This window comes from Cherax quadricarinatus, chromosome 61 (assembly GCF_038502225.1).
Source record: "Cherax quadricarinatus isolate ZL_2023a chromosome 61, ASM3850222v1, whole genome shotgun sequence".
Lineage (NCBI taxonomy): Eukaryota > Metazoa > Arthropoda > Malacostraca > Decapoda > Parastacidae > Cherax > Cherax quadricarinatus.
The window spans coordinates 2,980,565-2,996,623 of record NC_091352.1 but is presented as its reverse complement, the minus strand read 5'-3'; the positions used below and the strand labels follow the sequence as shown (position 1 = coordinate 2,996,623).

The 16,059-nt window shown below is 38.6% G+C and overlaps 1 protein-coding gene across 2 annotated transcripts; it reads right to left on the bottom strand.

Annotated features, from left to right (window-relative positions):
* Positions 1-2,962: 2,962 nt before the first annotated feature.
* Positions 2,963-13,405, bottom strand: LOC128699523 (uncharacterized protein DDB_G0284459). 2 transcript variants are annotated; one of them, XM_070098135.1, is made up of 7 exons: positions 13,261-13,405; positions 12,893-13,057; positions 11,221-11,292; positions 9,270-9,395; positions 6,196-7,742; positions 4,273-4,373; positions 2,963-3,229 (listed from the first exon to the last, which is right to left on the bottom strand). In XM_070098135.1, exons 1-7 carry the CDS (start codon positions 13,309-13,311, stop codon positions 3,105-3,107), a joined length of 2,187 nt encoding a protein of 728 aa, XP_069954236.1. In that variant the 5' UTR covers positions 13,312-13,405; the 3' UTR covers positions 2,963-3,104. The 2 variants fall into 2 exon arrangements, with proteins under 2 accessions (XP_069954236.1, XP_069954237.1); XM_070098136.1 differs by lacking the exon at positions 12,893-13,057 and having other exon boundaries at positions 13,261-13,396.
* Positions 13,406-16,059: the final 2,654 nt, after the last annotated feature.

Sequence of the window (16,059 nt, the reverse complement as noted above, 5' to 3'; positions counted from 1 at the left end):
TGGGAGATCTTGGAGTTCCAGCTGTTCAAGAATGTCAGTGCCACATGTCTGGAAATTTTGTTGAACTATGGTATGGGGCAGAATGACGGTACCACTACAAGAATTGAGGGAATGTTTTTCAATAGTGACAGGAACAGTATCGATATGGGAAAGACGAGAAAGCTCATGAGCCTGGGTAGCATTCTGTACGGTGATGATGCGCATACTTCTCTTAAGAGCATGAAAAGAAATATCTTTACCAACATGGTGTAGGAGTGCCTTGCCAATACTGTGGTCAGAAAGATAGGCAGTAGAGGAAGTTGGTCGTAAAGTGAAGAATTTAGTCCATTGTGCAGTCTGAAACTGAGCGTGGAAAGGTAGTGAAGGACGTGTCGATCTTTTCTGAGAAGAACGAGAAGGTGGAGAAGTATCATCAGCAGGTAATTGTCGTTGGCGTTTAGGCGTGGGACCAGAGTTAGTCCAACGTGGAACGGGCCGGCGATTCGAAAATTGCCGCACCGTAGAGGGAGAGGCTGGAAGCATAGTCAGAGGAGAGCGAAGGTCAGATAAATCGAAGGAGTCAGTCGAGGCCTCAGTACCTGAAGCGGGTGAGGAAACAGCACCGGCAAGAGGTACAGAGGCATGAGGAGTGTCCAAAGAGTGGTCCAAAGACGAGGCGGGGTCAGAACGGGGTGCAGTATCAAGAAGGGGCCCGGGGGTAGCAGGTTCATGGACTAGGGCTGCCATGGTTAGGTTACTTCTTTCTTTTTGTTTTTAAGAAAAAAAAGAAAAAATAAAAATAAAAAAAAAAAGAATAAAAAAAGGGGGGGACCGGGGAGGGATAGTTCCTAGGAGGAATGAAAGGGCCAGAAATCTCCCTCCGCGCCCAAGAGGACCTCAGCACTGCAAGTAGCGCAGATGCAGCATGAAACCCGTGCCATACCCTACCCATCATGCCAGTAAACCGGCAATCCGGGATAGCAACCTCACATCTGCCGAGCTACCTCGGTGGACAAAAGAGAGGGCGGCTGGAAATCCGCCACAAAGCATACCTCCTTCGGCCACCACCCCCGGAATCCGAAAGGTGGCTTCCAGAGATACACCCGTCGCCCGAGAGACACCCAAAGCCACCCTCCGGGATACTGGAGAGGGATCGGGACATCCCCAGGCAATCCAGATTCCACGGCAAACTACGCCACCGCCAAGAACCTCAATGGAATGGGATGGACCCCGGTACCCTTTCCCCTACCTAGGAACTAGCGTGCCTGTGGGGAAAAAAAAAAAAAAAAACAAAGGCTAAAAAGGAAGGGGTGAGGAGGAGGAGGAAAGAAAAAAGGGGAGGATGGGATAAGGAACGGGGGATTGGGGGGTAATTAGGTTCGGTCTGAGGAAGGAGACCGACAGGTCTAATTCCTCAGACCAAGAGCCTCTTCACCACGCCAAGGAGCCCCCCTTGAAGAGGTCGCCTATTTAAGCTACCAAGTCAAGTAATTAGCAACCTGCCAGGATGTTGCCTGATACCCATGGATTTATTTGCTGCTACATAAGAGGAGCTCTTGATCCAAGGAATTGCATCTGTACTCCAATTCCTTGAATCTAGCCTGAATGCCTTCCATTCCTCTAGAAACTACAACTCCTATGGGTTTAACACCCCCCCCCCCCATGAATGCAATTTATGTACTGCTAGGTAAATGGGCAGTATGTGTACAGAGACTAGTTCCATTACTCTCTCCCTGCCTACGCTATTACCTTGGTACTATCTGATCATAAGCACACTGCTCCTACCAGTATACTTCAGAAACCTGAGATACAAATATCAAACAATGACTGCCGATACAAAATAGATCTTTCAACAAATTGGCCGTATCCCACCAAGGCAGGGTGGCCCAAAAAGAAAATTTTTTTTTAACTATAGTAATATATACAGAAGAGGTTACTAGCCTCTTTGCTCCCAGCATTTGTCACCTCTTATGACAGACATGGCTTATGGAATAAGAATTCTGTTCCACTTCCCCATGGAGAACAAAATAGATATACAGTGGACCCCCGGTTAACGATATTTTTTCACTCCAGAAGTATGTTCAGGTGCCAGTACTGACTGAATTTGTTCCCATAAGGAATATTGTGAAGTAGATTAGTCCATTTCAGACCCCCAAGCATACACGTACAAACGCACTTACATAAATACACTTACATAATTGGTCGCATTCGGAGGTGATCGTTATGCGGGGGTCCACTGTATTAGAAAAAATAAGTAGAGGACGAATCTGGTTTTTAGTTTATGCATTTAATTACCCCATAAAGGAAACCATACATGACACAATGCTTTCTTGTGAACATAATAGTGTATATAAAAAAAATTTAATGGATGCTTTATTAAATACAATAGTTATATATTTCTAAAATGAACTACTATTGACATAATGGATTTTGTTGTTTCTTAACCATATTCTGATTTAATGGAACCTTGGACAATTCCCCTTAATAGTTCATCATATTAAGATTTACTGTATGCAGCATTTTTTATTTTTCTAAATTATACAAATACTATAATAATTATAACTACCCTCTCATTCTAACTTTCCCTTTCTTATACCTTCACTGTACAGTTTCACATGGTTTGTTCTGGATGCAACACCATGAAAAATAAATGGTGTAATTCAGAAACCACCAACAATTGGCAATAATGTACACTTCCTCCCCCATTAGTGCATTAATTAGAGTTCAATGTATTTAAAAAGTATTCGTAACATAATACACAGCTAATTAATCTGTGAAAATTAAGAAAGGTGAGGTGTACCATAACTTGTAAAACTGTTTCAGATTACATTCCTTGCAAGGCTTGCATTGAACATTAACCCTTAAACGGTCCAAACAAATCGACGTTCAGATTCGTAGTGCTACAAAAGTAGATCTACTTTTTTTTTTTACATATTTTCAAATATAACAAAAAAAAATGTAGATAAGTTTTTTTAAATGTTTTCAAATGTAAAACAAAAAAAAGATCTACATTTTTTTACATACTTTCAGATGTTGAAAAAACATATATATATGTTTGGACCATTTAAGGATTAATGGTCATTAATAATTTAAATTATGCTCAAGTTAATATAAATTGTAATCTTTTAATCATCATTAAACACAAGTCGTTTACCCTGGAACTGGTTGATGGACACTGACTGTTCTCTCTCACGTAACTTAGCTTGCCATGATGGGTGTAGACTTTGTGTCCCGCCTCTTGATGATCCACCTACAGGAAATACCAAAGTTAGAGGAGGTTGACTTACGGCACATGTATTCTGATCAACACAAGTAGCATTTATAACCTTGGCTACCTGGCACTGTATTGTAGTCTTCCCTTCAGTTTACATATTCTATATGATTGCCTTTGACAGCTATCTACTGCACATGCCTCTTGTATTCATTACATGAACAACCTCATATAATGGAGAAGTGACACAATGATAGTTTCCAAATCTTTATTAATAGTGACTAGACCTGCACTATCCTTACTTGATCAAACCTGAATGCCTTGGTTACTGTAATGTAAAAGTCACCAAGTGGACTACATATATATATATAATTTTTTTTTTTTTTTCAACAAGTCGGCCGTCTCCCACCGAGGCAGGGTGACCCAAAAAAGAAAGAAAATCCCGAAAAAGAAAATACTTTCATCATCATTCAACACTTTCACCACACTCACACATTATCACTGTTTTTGCAGAGGTGCTCAGAATACAACAGTTTAGAAGCATACACATATAAAGATACACAACATATCCCTCCAAACTGCCAATATCCATATACGTACAGTATTTATGTACTCTACAGTATTTGCAAAGAAAGCAATTTGGCAGATATTACAATATAAGGAATAGGTTGTAGGTTACTAAAAACAGTAAAACAGTTTTAATGTAGATAGTGAGGCTGAGGTTAGGGTATTTAGGAGGGAGGGGACGTATGCATAGACACTCGGTATGTATACAAAATTACCCAGCAAAATATAAAAACTTTGCAAAAAATTTTGTGTGTACAGCCTACTGAATATAGTATATACCATGTTTTCCAGCATATAAGGAGCACCTCTTTTTTCCTACAAAAAGTCTTGGAAAATCACTTGGTGCCTTATATGGTCAAGGTCAGGGTCAAGGGTAGGCTAATAAGCCTCTTACTTTACGCTTTAGCGTAAAGTAAGAGGGTTATTAACACTTGAATATAATCAGTGATTTTCCATTATGATGATTCTGTCATGCACCTTATATGACGGAAAATACTGTACGTGGGTAATCTCACCTTGTGGTGCTTTTGCTGCTGCTGCTGGTGGTGGTTTTGGTGTAGAACCAGAAGTATCATCTTTCCTTGGCAAGGGTATCATGTTTGGGTTACTGAGATCACTGAAAGAATAAGATGAACATTACACAAGTGAATATATACAAGATCATACTAATGCAACATTAAATGGGGAGGAGGGGGCATTCAAGCCATATTTTATTTGTCCAATGTTTTTAATTTTTTTTTTTTACTTAAAGTGTGTGATGTAGGAACATCATAGTGTATGAGTTTCATGATGATAGCCCTGAAAATAAAAAAAAATTGAAATTAAACAACCTTTTTCTGATATGACAACACTTGTGCATGTGCACAGGAAAACTGGACATAGAAAGTGTTGCAGATAAGACATTGCTAATCCTGAGTGCTCAAGTGAATTTTTGAAGTAGCCAAAAATCAAGAAAATGCATCACCTTTAATGTTAGACTGTACTGAAGAAAAAAAAGCCACTGTAAAATATTGCTTTGATTATACACCTGCAGTGGTGTATGACCCTGGTGGGTTTAGAGCTTAGTTTTTATTAAAATACTAATGATAACACACCAGTCATCACTTGCTGGAAATAAATAGAATCTTGACACCAAGTTATCTTTTTTAAAAAATATTTCACAAAACAAATGTTTTGTCACAGAAATGCTGCCTCACGTACAATATTTGAAACATTTCGTCAACAGCTTTGAGTGATCCAAGATTCTTACACCTGGGGTAACACACTATCAGCTCTCAAAATAATGTTAACCAGGTTCAAGTCTTATGCCACTGACTATAACATAATAGTCAACACATTTTTTGATCCCGGACGAAAGAATAACTTTTCCATGACGACGCAGTGGATTAGTCGTGTAAAACAAATGACAATATAGAAAATGAATTGAAAGAAACTCAGGAGAGCATTTCACACATCAAGAACTGAGAGAGTGCTGCTGGTCTGCTAGCAGCATCAAAGCTGATGAAGAAATTCAAGATGATGTAACAAGAATTGAAGAACTTGATGAGTTTGAGTTTAATAAGTGTTATGAAGAAATTGTAGCTAGTATTCCCAACAACTGCATGTCAGACATCTGCCTTGGGATCCTTTTCTAAAATCCCAAAAAGCAGCATCCAAAAAACAATTGTGTTGGTATTTAAATAACAAACATAAAAATAAACTGACAAATATATGGTAATATTGTTATTGCCTAAAGAAGGAATCCCACTAGTGGTTGAGGAAGAGATGATAGTTCTTCCATCTGTGGCAAATCTAGGTAATAAATATATATGATACATAAAAAGTTGTTCTCCATGAGGAAGTGGAAAAGAATTCTTCCTCCATAAGCCATGCGTATCGTAAGAGGCGACTAAAATGCCGGGAGCAAGGGGCTAGTAACCCCTTCTCCTGTATATATTAGTAAAATTAAAAAGAGAAACTTTTTATTTTTGGGCCATGCTGCCTCAGTGGGATATGACCAGTTTGCTGAAAGAAGAGATTTTCCTAAAATGCCAGGAGCAAGATGCTAGTAACCCCTTCTGTATAAATTACCCTGCCTTAAAAAAAACCATACCCCCGGCCGGGATTGAACCCGCGGTCATAGAGTCTCCCGGCCGGGGGTATGGTTTATTTGCAATCGTGTCATTACGATTTCTTGAGTCTCGTTACCCTGCCTTGGTGGGAGACAGTTGGTACATTAAAAAATAAAAATAAAAATTGTATAACTGGATATGAAAACTGATGAAATGCTGATGTAACAAAGAATGAAGTATTTCAAGGCAATACTAAGGAGTCAAGCCTGTCTCAACTTCGCTTAAAATCTTTTACCATTAAAGAAACATTAGTACATATATGTGAATAACAAATGCTGATTATGGCAAGTGATAAAAGACATGGCTCAAATAAAATAAAATGCATACCTTTTCCAGGAAAACTGTCTTCCATTTTCTCTTCTTGCTCCTTGGTTTTGGAACCTATTGCCTGACTCCTGGTTAAATGTTCCTCTTCTGTGTTTTTCATTTCCTGCAATTCCTCGGCCACCTCTTCTATTGCCTCGGCCTCCTCTTCCAATTTCTCTCTCTTCATTCCAGTTGTAATCTCTCTCTCTACCTCTTCGAACTTCTTTTTCTTTATTTTTAAAATCTCCATGATTTCTCTCAATCTTGGAAGAATTTTCATAATTCTCTCCAATCACCCTTTTCCAGTTTTCCTCTCTTCTGCCACTGCCTCTTTCCCAGTTCCCTCCCCACCCTCTGTTTTTGCTCTGTCCTCTGTCCCAAACTCTACTTCTATCCACTGTATGTCCCCTGCCACTACCTCGTCCTCTGTTCCCCCCACGTCCTCGGTCTGCACCTCTCCTACTGCAATTCAGTCTGAACATATTCATTCTAAGATATTTGCCAGTGTCTATATCATCAGAATCTTCAGCATTACTGTAGGATTCCTTGGCAGGTCTTTGTCCTCTGTCTTCACCTTCTGATTCCTCATCACTGTCTTCTAAATCTTCGCTGCAGTTTCCGGATCCTAAGAAGAAACTGCTTTTTTTGCTCTTTTTATTTTTTTTGGATGCTGTTTTTCCTACGAAAAAAGCTTCATCTTCAGAATCAGAAACGACACTACTGTGATCTCCTTCAATAGTTCCATCAATGTTCTTGAGGTCCAACTGCTTCACTTCTGCAATCCTTGAGGCTTTAGAAACCTTGCTAATGGAAGGGTTCTCTACATTTCTACATTCTGTAGTAACTGTCAGTCCATCCTCACCACTCTCACTGTAAGAATCACTATGTTCTAACTCCTCTTCACTGCTGCTTTCATCTTTGCTTTCAGAATTATTCCCTGTCTGCTCTTCATGTTGTAAGTTCTGACTTAAGCTTTGAACTACAAAATCTGATGTATCACCAACATTATCTTCACAATCTGATGTATTGCCAACATTAACTTCGCAATCTGACATATCACCATTATCTTTATTTTTAATATTTCCTCCATTTACTTCGTTTTCGTTCTCCTCTTCACTACTGTTATCATCTTCACTTATAGCTTTCTTTCTAATAATTTCTATTTTCTTTAGCTTTTTATCAGTAGTTTTATCATCACTTGCATCATCAGTATCATCATCTAAACTGCCGCTCTTTTTACTACCACTTTCTCCCATTTCTATGTTATTTCCTTTGCTAATATTCTCTACATATATTTTATTCTTTTCTGTTTCCTCCAATTTTCTCTTTACTACTTTTGGTGTCATATTCCCCTCCTTCTTTCTCTTTCTACTTTTGCTGTTAGCTTTTTCCTTTTTAATTTCCTCTGACATATCAATAGCCCCCTTAATGATCTTTGGGTCTATATCAATATTAGTTAGTTCTTGCAGAAGCTTGAGAGAGCGTTGCTCCTTTTCCAGATACTTTTCCAACTTGCCCCTCCGCTTCAATCTCTCCAACTTCTTTTTTCGATGAAGAATTCCAAGACCCTGAAATACACAAAGGTAGGTTACATTTTGAAACTCCCTGGTTTCAAATGATGTTTAATGTGTGTTCCAGTACCATTTCTAGCAAGCATTCAGACCATGATTACTAGCTTAGGGATGGGAAGACATGATATAGAAGACATCATCCTATCAAGAGTACAATGGTGTTTAAAATGTGATTGCATATATGAAATTGGTTTTATTATCAACAAACTAAGGTTGTACAAGTTAATACCAAGTTTCCCACTTTTAGGAAGTGAGGAAATATTCTGCTGGCTGGGTTGGAAAAGCCTTATGAGAATAGAGATAAAGGGTGTCCTACACACATTATGGTACCATGTAAAACCATCTGATTTCTTCAGTCATTCAAGTTCAACATGTATAGGAAGTCAATCAATGCTTTTTAATTTTTTTTATCATCACCACACCAGCTCTCTCCTGCCAAGGTAGGGGTGGCCCAAAAATGAAGAAACACTTTCACCATCACTCACTGCATCACCGCCTTGCCAGAGGCATGCCGACACTTCAGCTCAGATGCCCCTCCAACCTATAATAATAACACTTCTCCTTCAAAGTGCAGGCACCGGACTTCCTGCATTCAGGACTCTAAGTCCAGCTAAGCAGTTTCCCTGAATCCCTTTATAAATATTACCTTGCTTACACTCCAACAGCACATCATCATAAAAACCAATTGCCTCCATTCACTCCTATTAAATGAGTTCATATATGCCTGTTAGATGTCCAAGCCCCTTGCATACAAAACCTTCTTCAACCCCCACCCTCCAACTTTTCCTAGGATGAACCTTACCCCTTCTTCCCTCCACTCTAGATTTATATACCCTTCAAGTCATACTATTTTGCTCCATCTTCTCTAAATGTCTGAGCCATCTTAACAACCCTTTAGCCCTCTAGGTAATACTTTTAGTAATCTGCACTTCCTTTTAATCTCCGAACTAAGAATTCTTTGAATAGTATTCAAAACACACAATGACCTCAGACACAACATTTCCACTGCCTCCAGCTTGGTCCTTGCTCCAACATTTAGAAGACATGTTTGACTGAGGCCTAACTTGTTCTTTCAGGAGAAAACAAAGGACAAACGGCAGTGCCTAGAGGCAGCCCAATTTAGCATTACAAACACCCTAATACAGTGTGGGTAGTCATCATCTTGTTTAGCCTCTCCCCCCTCTTCTGCTCAGCCAGCTGCATAACTTGACATAAAGGGTACTTTACCCCAATGTTCACCTGCACCGCTGCTCTATATATTTCATGTCATCTAAGTACGTACTGTTTTTAAGATACTATAAACCTTGGTCTCCAATCAAAACATCTACTAATAAAGTCTTCCATACAGCCTGTGTTTTATACATGTCATAAAAAGATTGTTACCATATTGCCAAACATCTTTTGTTTAGACTATAAATCAATTATAGTTGATCAAAAAGAATAATGTGTTCTATCACTGATGTTGCAGTATTATATTAAAATACATGAAAATGTCCAATTTTACATTTCTTTAATAATACTAACCTTGAGTAAGACTGGAACCTCTTCTGCCCACTTCGGATACTGCTCTCGAAATTTATTAATGATAGCACTAATGCCTTTGTGTGTAGCAAGACGACACAATGCTCTCTCCTCTATTTTTGCCTTTGGCTGAGGAAAAAAATATTTAAAATTTATTTAATATCACCATATTCATGCTGAAACATTTCTATGTCTGGCATACCTTCTTGCCTTTTGAAGCTCTGCATAAATGAGGGAAGGGAGTCCATGTCATTAATCTTTTAGAAATATTTTAATAAACTTGTAGCACCAAACAACATCTGAAGGAACGAAGCTACATATGTCACAACAATCCACACGTTACTTTTGTTCTTCTTTTTGGGCCACCCTGCTTTGATGGGATATGGCCAGTTTGTTGAAAGAAGAAGAATCCACACACTAAGGTTGGTCACCATTTTTCTACACTTGCAAAGAGGAGGTATGGAGAGACTGAAATACCTCAAAGGATAACTTCCCTCAACTCAATCATAACTTTATCAGTTCTAATAGTGTGACTTTCCAACAAAATATTTAACCCTTTCATTGTTGCATCCCCTGAAATTAAAAGTGCTGACAGTGTTGCAATACAAAAAATCTTCTGAAATGGTAGTCTTTTTCAGGAGGAAATGATGCCAAAAAACGTGAAATTTGATGGAAAACTTAATGAAATACACTGGCACAAAGCTGACGGTCTGGGAGCAATTTATGTATCAGTGACTCCACCCACTGTGAGTCCTATTTTAAGTCAATTACAATTCTTACTACTTATATCACTAGTAAGCCTTCCGGTCTATCAACTGAGTCAAGAAACTGCCTAAGTTTGTAATATGACCAATTTTGCACAAAATTAAGTGAATTTCAGTTTAAAAACAAGAGTCCAAAATAAACAGTGTTGATTCCAGCCGCTAAAGCAGCTTATCCTTTGTTCATTAATCCCTTCCCCAGACCTTTCCTATATAACATGTGCCTTCCAATTTGAACTCATCACACAGAAAATTCAAAGTTTTATCCTATATCTTGGACAATATAAAATATAACCAAGAATGATTGGTCATGGTTTAAGCAGGCTCAATAGTAGAAATAGGCCTATTTAAAACTCATAAACCAGACAGAGTGTAGTGGCCCCCACTTTGCATCATGAAAGTTGCCAAAAATCAAACAATTTAATTTAAGCTCTATTTCAAGCCATTCTCATTCCTGAAGCCGATCAAAGTCATCTTTATTTCAATATGTCTTCCATTCCATCAATTAATACCAAGAAAAGGCCAATAAAACCATAAAACCTACCCTAGAAAATACCTCAAAGTTGCTATGTAAACTGAACACATAGTCAGAGGTTTGCTTTTCCCATCACGCACTGCTCGAGGCAAGAGTTCTTTTATACTAAGTGCAGACCCATTCTCTCATCTAAGACAAAATTACTGCTCACAGAATATTTCAGGGCACTGTGCATAAAATGTAGATCTACATGAGTGACAGTGGTGTCAATACCGTAAATCTTCATGGGAGACAGTGAAAGAGTTATTAAGCCAAAGACAACACAATATTCAGTGTAGCAAAGTTTGGTTAAAACAAAAGATCCAAATACCCTTCAGAATTATTTAATAAAAAATACATACTTAAGATTAATGCAACCACAAAACAAGTGGTACTTATACAATTAACAAATTGTGTTATGGACAGAGATCGAACCCATGCTACCTTGGCCCACCTTGTGGGAAGAAGGTCAAAATTCACAACACTTTAACCACTGTATGGTCCAGTGGTTAGAGCATTGTGAATTTTAACCTGCTTCCCATTAGGTGGGCCAAGGTAACACGGGTTCAATCCCCAGCCATGCCACAGTTTGTTAATTACATACTTAAGATGTTGATAATTTTTCTAAATTTGAATAGTGAAACATGCCAGAATCAAATATAAAGCACAGGTCACTTACATTACTTGCAACTGCTGTGAATGATTTCTTATTCAGGATGATGAACTTCATTATATCAATCGGAGCAATGCGCTGAAATAAGATATGCTTTTAAAAATTTAACAGCAATTAAAACAGAAACATGTTAGCAGATAAGGCTATGTACATGGAATAGTTAAAAAAATAATAAGATATTTGTATGCTGGTACACTACTTAGTTTATATATACATAATAAAATACCAGTTTTATCATTGTCTCTCTTCTTAAGCTTTCCTTATCTTTTAGAAACATGGCCAGTACTTCCATACCCAATTCCTATGACTGGTTTTAAGTTCCACTCTCATAGCCCTGTCTGAGACCATACTTCCTGGTTGACTGCTTGAGACAATACTTTCTGGATGACTGCCAGAGACCACTTCCTGGATGACTGCCTGAGATTAAACTTCCTGGATGACTGCCCGAGATTATACTTCCTGGATGACTGCCCGAGATTAAACTTCCTGGATGACTGCCCGAGATTATACTTCCTGGATGAATGCCTAACCAACCACGTTGCCGCTAAAACTACTATTTTTTTTTTCGAGTGTTTGAAGTTGTCCCTTACCAAAGGTTTCTTGCACACCATGAAGCTGTATTCCTCTGAGATCACCATTATGGCTTATTAATTGTAGTACCTGCTTACATTTCCATTACTTCCTCAGATCATTTGGACTAGGCTTGATTACTACTTACACATCTGGGGAAGCTCTTCCTCCAAGTACATTTTTCATGCAATTCAAAAGAAATCTATTCACATGAATATTTACCCCTGTTCTTGCTTCTGATCTCTGACTTGAAAAAATGCACAGTATCTACTGCTATTTCCTTCTATTGTATTACTATGGCTGGCTCTGCAATTTGCACCCCTCATGGAAGGTTCCTTGATGTTGGTGAGGGGCTCTTGATTTAGGGAATTGGATCTGTGCTCCAGTTCCCCGAATTAAGCCTGAATGCCTTCCACATCCCCCCCGGACGCTGTATAATCCTACGGGTTTAGCGCTTCCCCTTGATTATAATAATAATAATAATAATAATAATCTGCAATTTGCAAGTTGTGTACCTTCTCTTTATGAGTGACACTAATACATGGTAAGCAGCATTTCCACAGATACAACGGATCTGTAGTAAATCCTAGACTAGACCAATTTGCTATCTCATTTTCTACTTAACAACATTTTTGAAGAATAAACGACCATTCTATATCTCCAATCCTTCAAGAAAAACCTGTCAAGATACTGACCAACTATTAACTTTATAGCTTTACCTACAGTAGTGAGTAGGAAATTTTTTTTTTTCATATGGCCTATTTTATAACACACTATATATATACTGAGAATTATATATAGGTACTGCTATTGTTACCAATCAAGTGATAATAAAGTGTTAAAAACCAGAAAGAGATAATGTACAGTACATGAACAATAAAAATAAATTTTTCTTCCTACTTATTCTACATTCCATGAATAAACTATCCCCAGCTCTAAAACATATATTACAATTAACATACCTGGAGAGAGTTCCGGGGGTCAACGCCCCCGCGGCCCGGTCTGTGACCAGGCCTCCTGGTGGATCAGAGCCTGATCAACCAGGCTGTTGCTGCTGGCTGCACGCAAACCAACGTACGAGCCACAGCCCGGCTGATCAGGAACATACCTTAAGGATCATGACTTCCTCCACAAGTTTCTCAGCCCTACGATTAAATTTTGCTTTTATGAGGTCATTATCAGCCTTCTTTTCACGTAACTTCTTGACCGTCCGTAGTAACTTCTTGATCACACAAACCTTCCCTTGTTGTGCTCGAGGTTTTCCCTGTACTATCTGTCAAATAATAAGACTTTATTACACTAGCAGATAAAGCTGTACTTAAGCAGTATTAAGAGACGATTTTGTTTGGATTTTTAACTTATTTTGCTGTATAGCCCTTGTGGCTTAGCGCTTCTTTTTGATTATAATAATAATTTAACTTATTTCCGTTGTTAGTTCTTCCTGAATGGAGTCATAAACTAATTATCTAAACTTACAAAGTTGTTGAGAATAAGTTTAGTAAGTGATGAAGAGTCTTGGGAGTCCATGATGAGGCAGAGAAGATGATTTTAAAGATTTCTGTTGAGAAACTATCGAGGAGAGAAGTGTCCACGAGGCTCTTGTTGTTCTACCTTCATTATGGGCCACCAAAGTTTGCGCCTTATACACATACATTTTTTATTTATCTATTCGATACAAAAATAATGTATTTTATGTGTAATAAAACAATTAGTAGACACAAAAGAAAGTTATACCCTCCCGGAAAAAAATATATGTTGCCTAAATCTAAGAGGGGATTATATGGGAAGCAAATTTCCCCGCAGAAAGGGAAAATAGGAACAATGCGTCTCAGTTAACTCAGGTGGACCTTAGTAGACTAAACCCAGTCAGTAATAATAGCTTAGTTTTTCCCAGTATATGATAATGAGAAACAACAGGCAGTATATAACTATGACAAACGTCCCAGGGATAAAGCAAGGATACTAGGAGAAATTCACAAGTGATGGTGGAAGACAGTAAGATGTATTTACTGTAGCAAGGTGGTGATCACTAGAGCCCTAGTAGCTATGAGGACCTCTGTGGAAATTTGAAGATACCCTAACCCCCACTGACGGCTAGAAATTACTAAGTGTTTAGTAGTTTACGTGGCATGCCTGGAATAGTATAGTCCCCCTTAACCTCCTTAACGACACTTTAATTCGGACTCTACCTTCTTAACGAATCCTTAAATCCAACATAGCATTTAAGATAAGATAAGATAAGATTTCGTTCGGATTTTTAACCCCGGAGGGTTAGCTACCCAGGATAACCCAAGAAAGTCAGTGCGTCATCGAGGACTGTCTAACTTATTTCCATTGGGGTCCTTAATCTTGTCCCCCAGGATGCGACCCACACCAGTCGACTAACACCCAGGTACCTATTTGCTGCTAGGTGAACAGGACAACAGGTGTAAGGAAACGTGTCGCAATGTTTCCACCCGCCGGGAATTGAACCCGGGCCCTCCGTGTGTGAAGCGGGAGCTTTAGCCACCAGGCCACCGAGCCACCAATTTTTAGGCCTTAGTAATAATTCGGGGAGTCTTGAATCATTATTAAATAATGTTAGACTTATTGTAATAGTTCAGAAATTGCTTTAGGAGCGAAATTAGTAACAAATTTAGCAGTCTAGTGGTCTGGTGGCTAAAGCTCCCGCTTCACACACGGAGGGCCCGGGTTCGATTCCCGGCTGGTGGAACCATTTCGACACGTTTCCTTACACCTGTTGTCCTGTTCACCTAGCAGCAAATAGGTACCTGGGTGTTAGTCGACTGATGTGTGTCGCATCCTGGGGGACAAGATTGAGGACCACAATGGAAATAAGTTAGACAGTCCTCGATGACACACTGACTTTCTTGGGTTATCCTGGGTGGCTAACCCTCCGGGGTTAAAAATCCGAACGAACTCTTATCTTATCTTATCTAGCCGTAAGCTGAGGACGGACACACACACACACATGCTTTTTTTCTGGCTCCAGGTTATTTGGAACAACACACAAATAACCCGCACATGGGAGACTGAGAGGTGTCATGGCCCAAAGTACTTGGTAACGGCGGTTTTCAGTTGTAGGAGGAGAACATGACTGTCATCTGGCCCAACTGATGTTGAGTGAAGTGATCGGGCTGCAAATATTGCAGCCCGATCCACGAGCTAATTTCCTTGATGTCAGCATGAGAAGAGAGCTATTGTAAACGAACTAGCCAACCTAACCATACCACGGATGGGGTTTGAACCCGCGGTAAGAGAGTCTCAAAACCCATAGATAAGAACAATATCAGGAGGCGAGTATATCTCAGCCAGGAGCCAGTGGTATACTTAGAAGGTTGTTTCTCCTATCTCCAACTCTACTGCCAAACCACTAAGTCCCTACATCTTTTCTAAATCTAAATTTACACAACCTGAAGTAAATGTTACGAGTCTTTTCACGGTTAGATACTTTCTGAACTTTATTTATATCTCTTTAATTTATCCTGTTTTTTTTTTAATTTGTACACTTTACCCATGTTACTCCAAATTCTACGCCTTTCCACCTTCGTAGGAAAGATTTCTGACACATGGGATTAACTTCACATCTCCACAAAGAGAAGTGATTTGCATAAGTCTGAAAGTTTTGTCTAATCTTCAGTATTTTGTCTAACTTTCAGTGTTTTGTCTAACTTTCAGTGTTTTGTCTAACTTTCAGTGTTTTGTCTAACTTTCAGTGTTTTGTCTAACTTTCAGTGTTTTGTCTAACTTTCAGTATTTTGTCTAACTTTCAGTGTTTTGTCTAACTTTCAGTGTTTTGTCTAACTTTCAGTATTTTGTCTAACTTTCAGTATTTTGTCTAACTTTCAGTATTTTGTCTAACTTTCAGTGTTTTGTCTAACTTTCAGTATTTTGTCTAACTTTCAGTGTTTTGTCTAACTTTCAGTATTTGTCTAACTTTCAGTGTTTTGTCTAACTTTCAGTGTTTTGTCTAACTTTCAGTATTTTGTCTAACTTTCAGTGTTTTGTCTAACTTTCAGTATTTTGTCTAACTATCAGTGTTTTGTCTAACTTTCAGTATTTTGTCTAACTTTCAGTGTTTTGTCTAACTTTCAGTATTTTGTCTAACTTTCAGTGTTTTGTCTAACTTTCAGTGTTTTGTCTAACTTTCAGTGTTTTGTCTAACTTTCAGTATTTTGTCTAACTTTCAGTATTTTGTCTAACTTTCAGTGTTTTGTCTAACTTTCAGTATTTTGTCTAACCTTCAGTGTTTTGTCTAACTTTCAGTATTTTGTC

Coding starts and splice junctions, on each gene's coding strand:
- LOC128699523 (XM_070098135.1), bottom strand. CDS start 13,311: ATGGACTCCCAAGACTCTTCATCACTTACTAAACTTATTCTCAACAAC. Junction 9,396..11,220: donor TCACAGCAGTTGCAAGTAAT/GTAAGTGACCTG, acceptor TTTTTTCCTCAG/CCAAAGGCAAAAATAGAGGA. Junction 3,230..4,272: donor AGCAGCAAAAGCACCACAAG/GTGAGATTACCC, acceptor TATTTCCTGTAG/GTGGATCATCAAGAGGCGGG.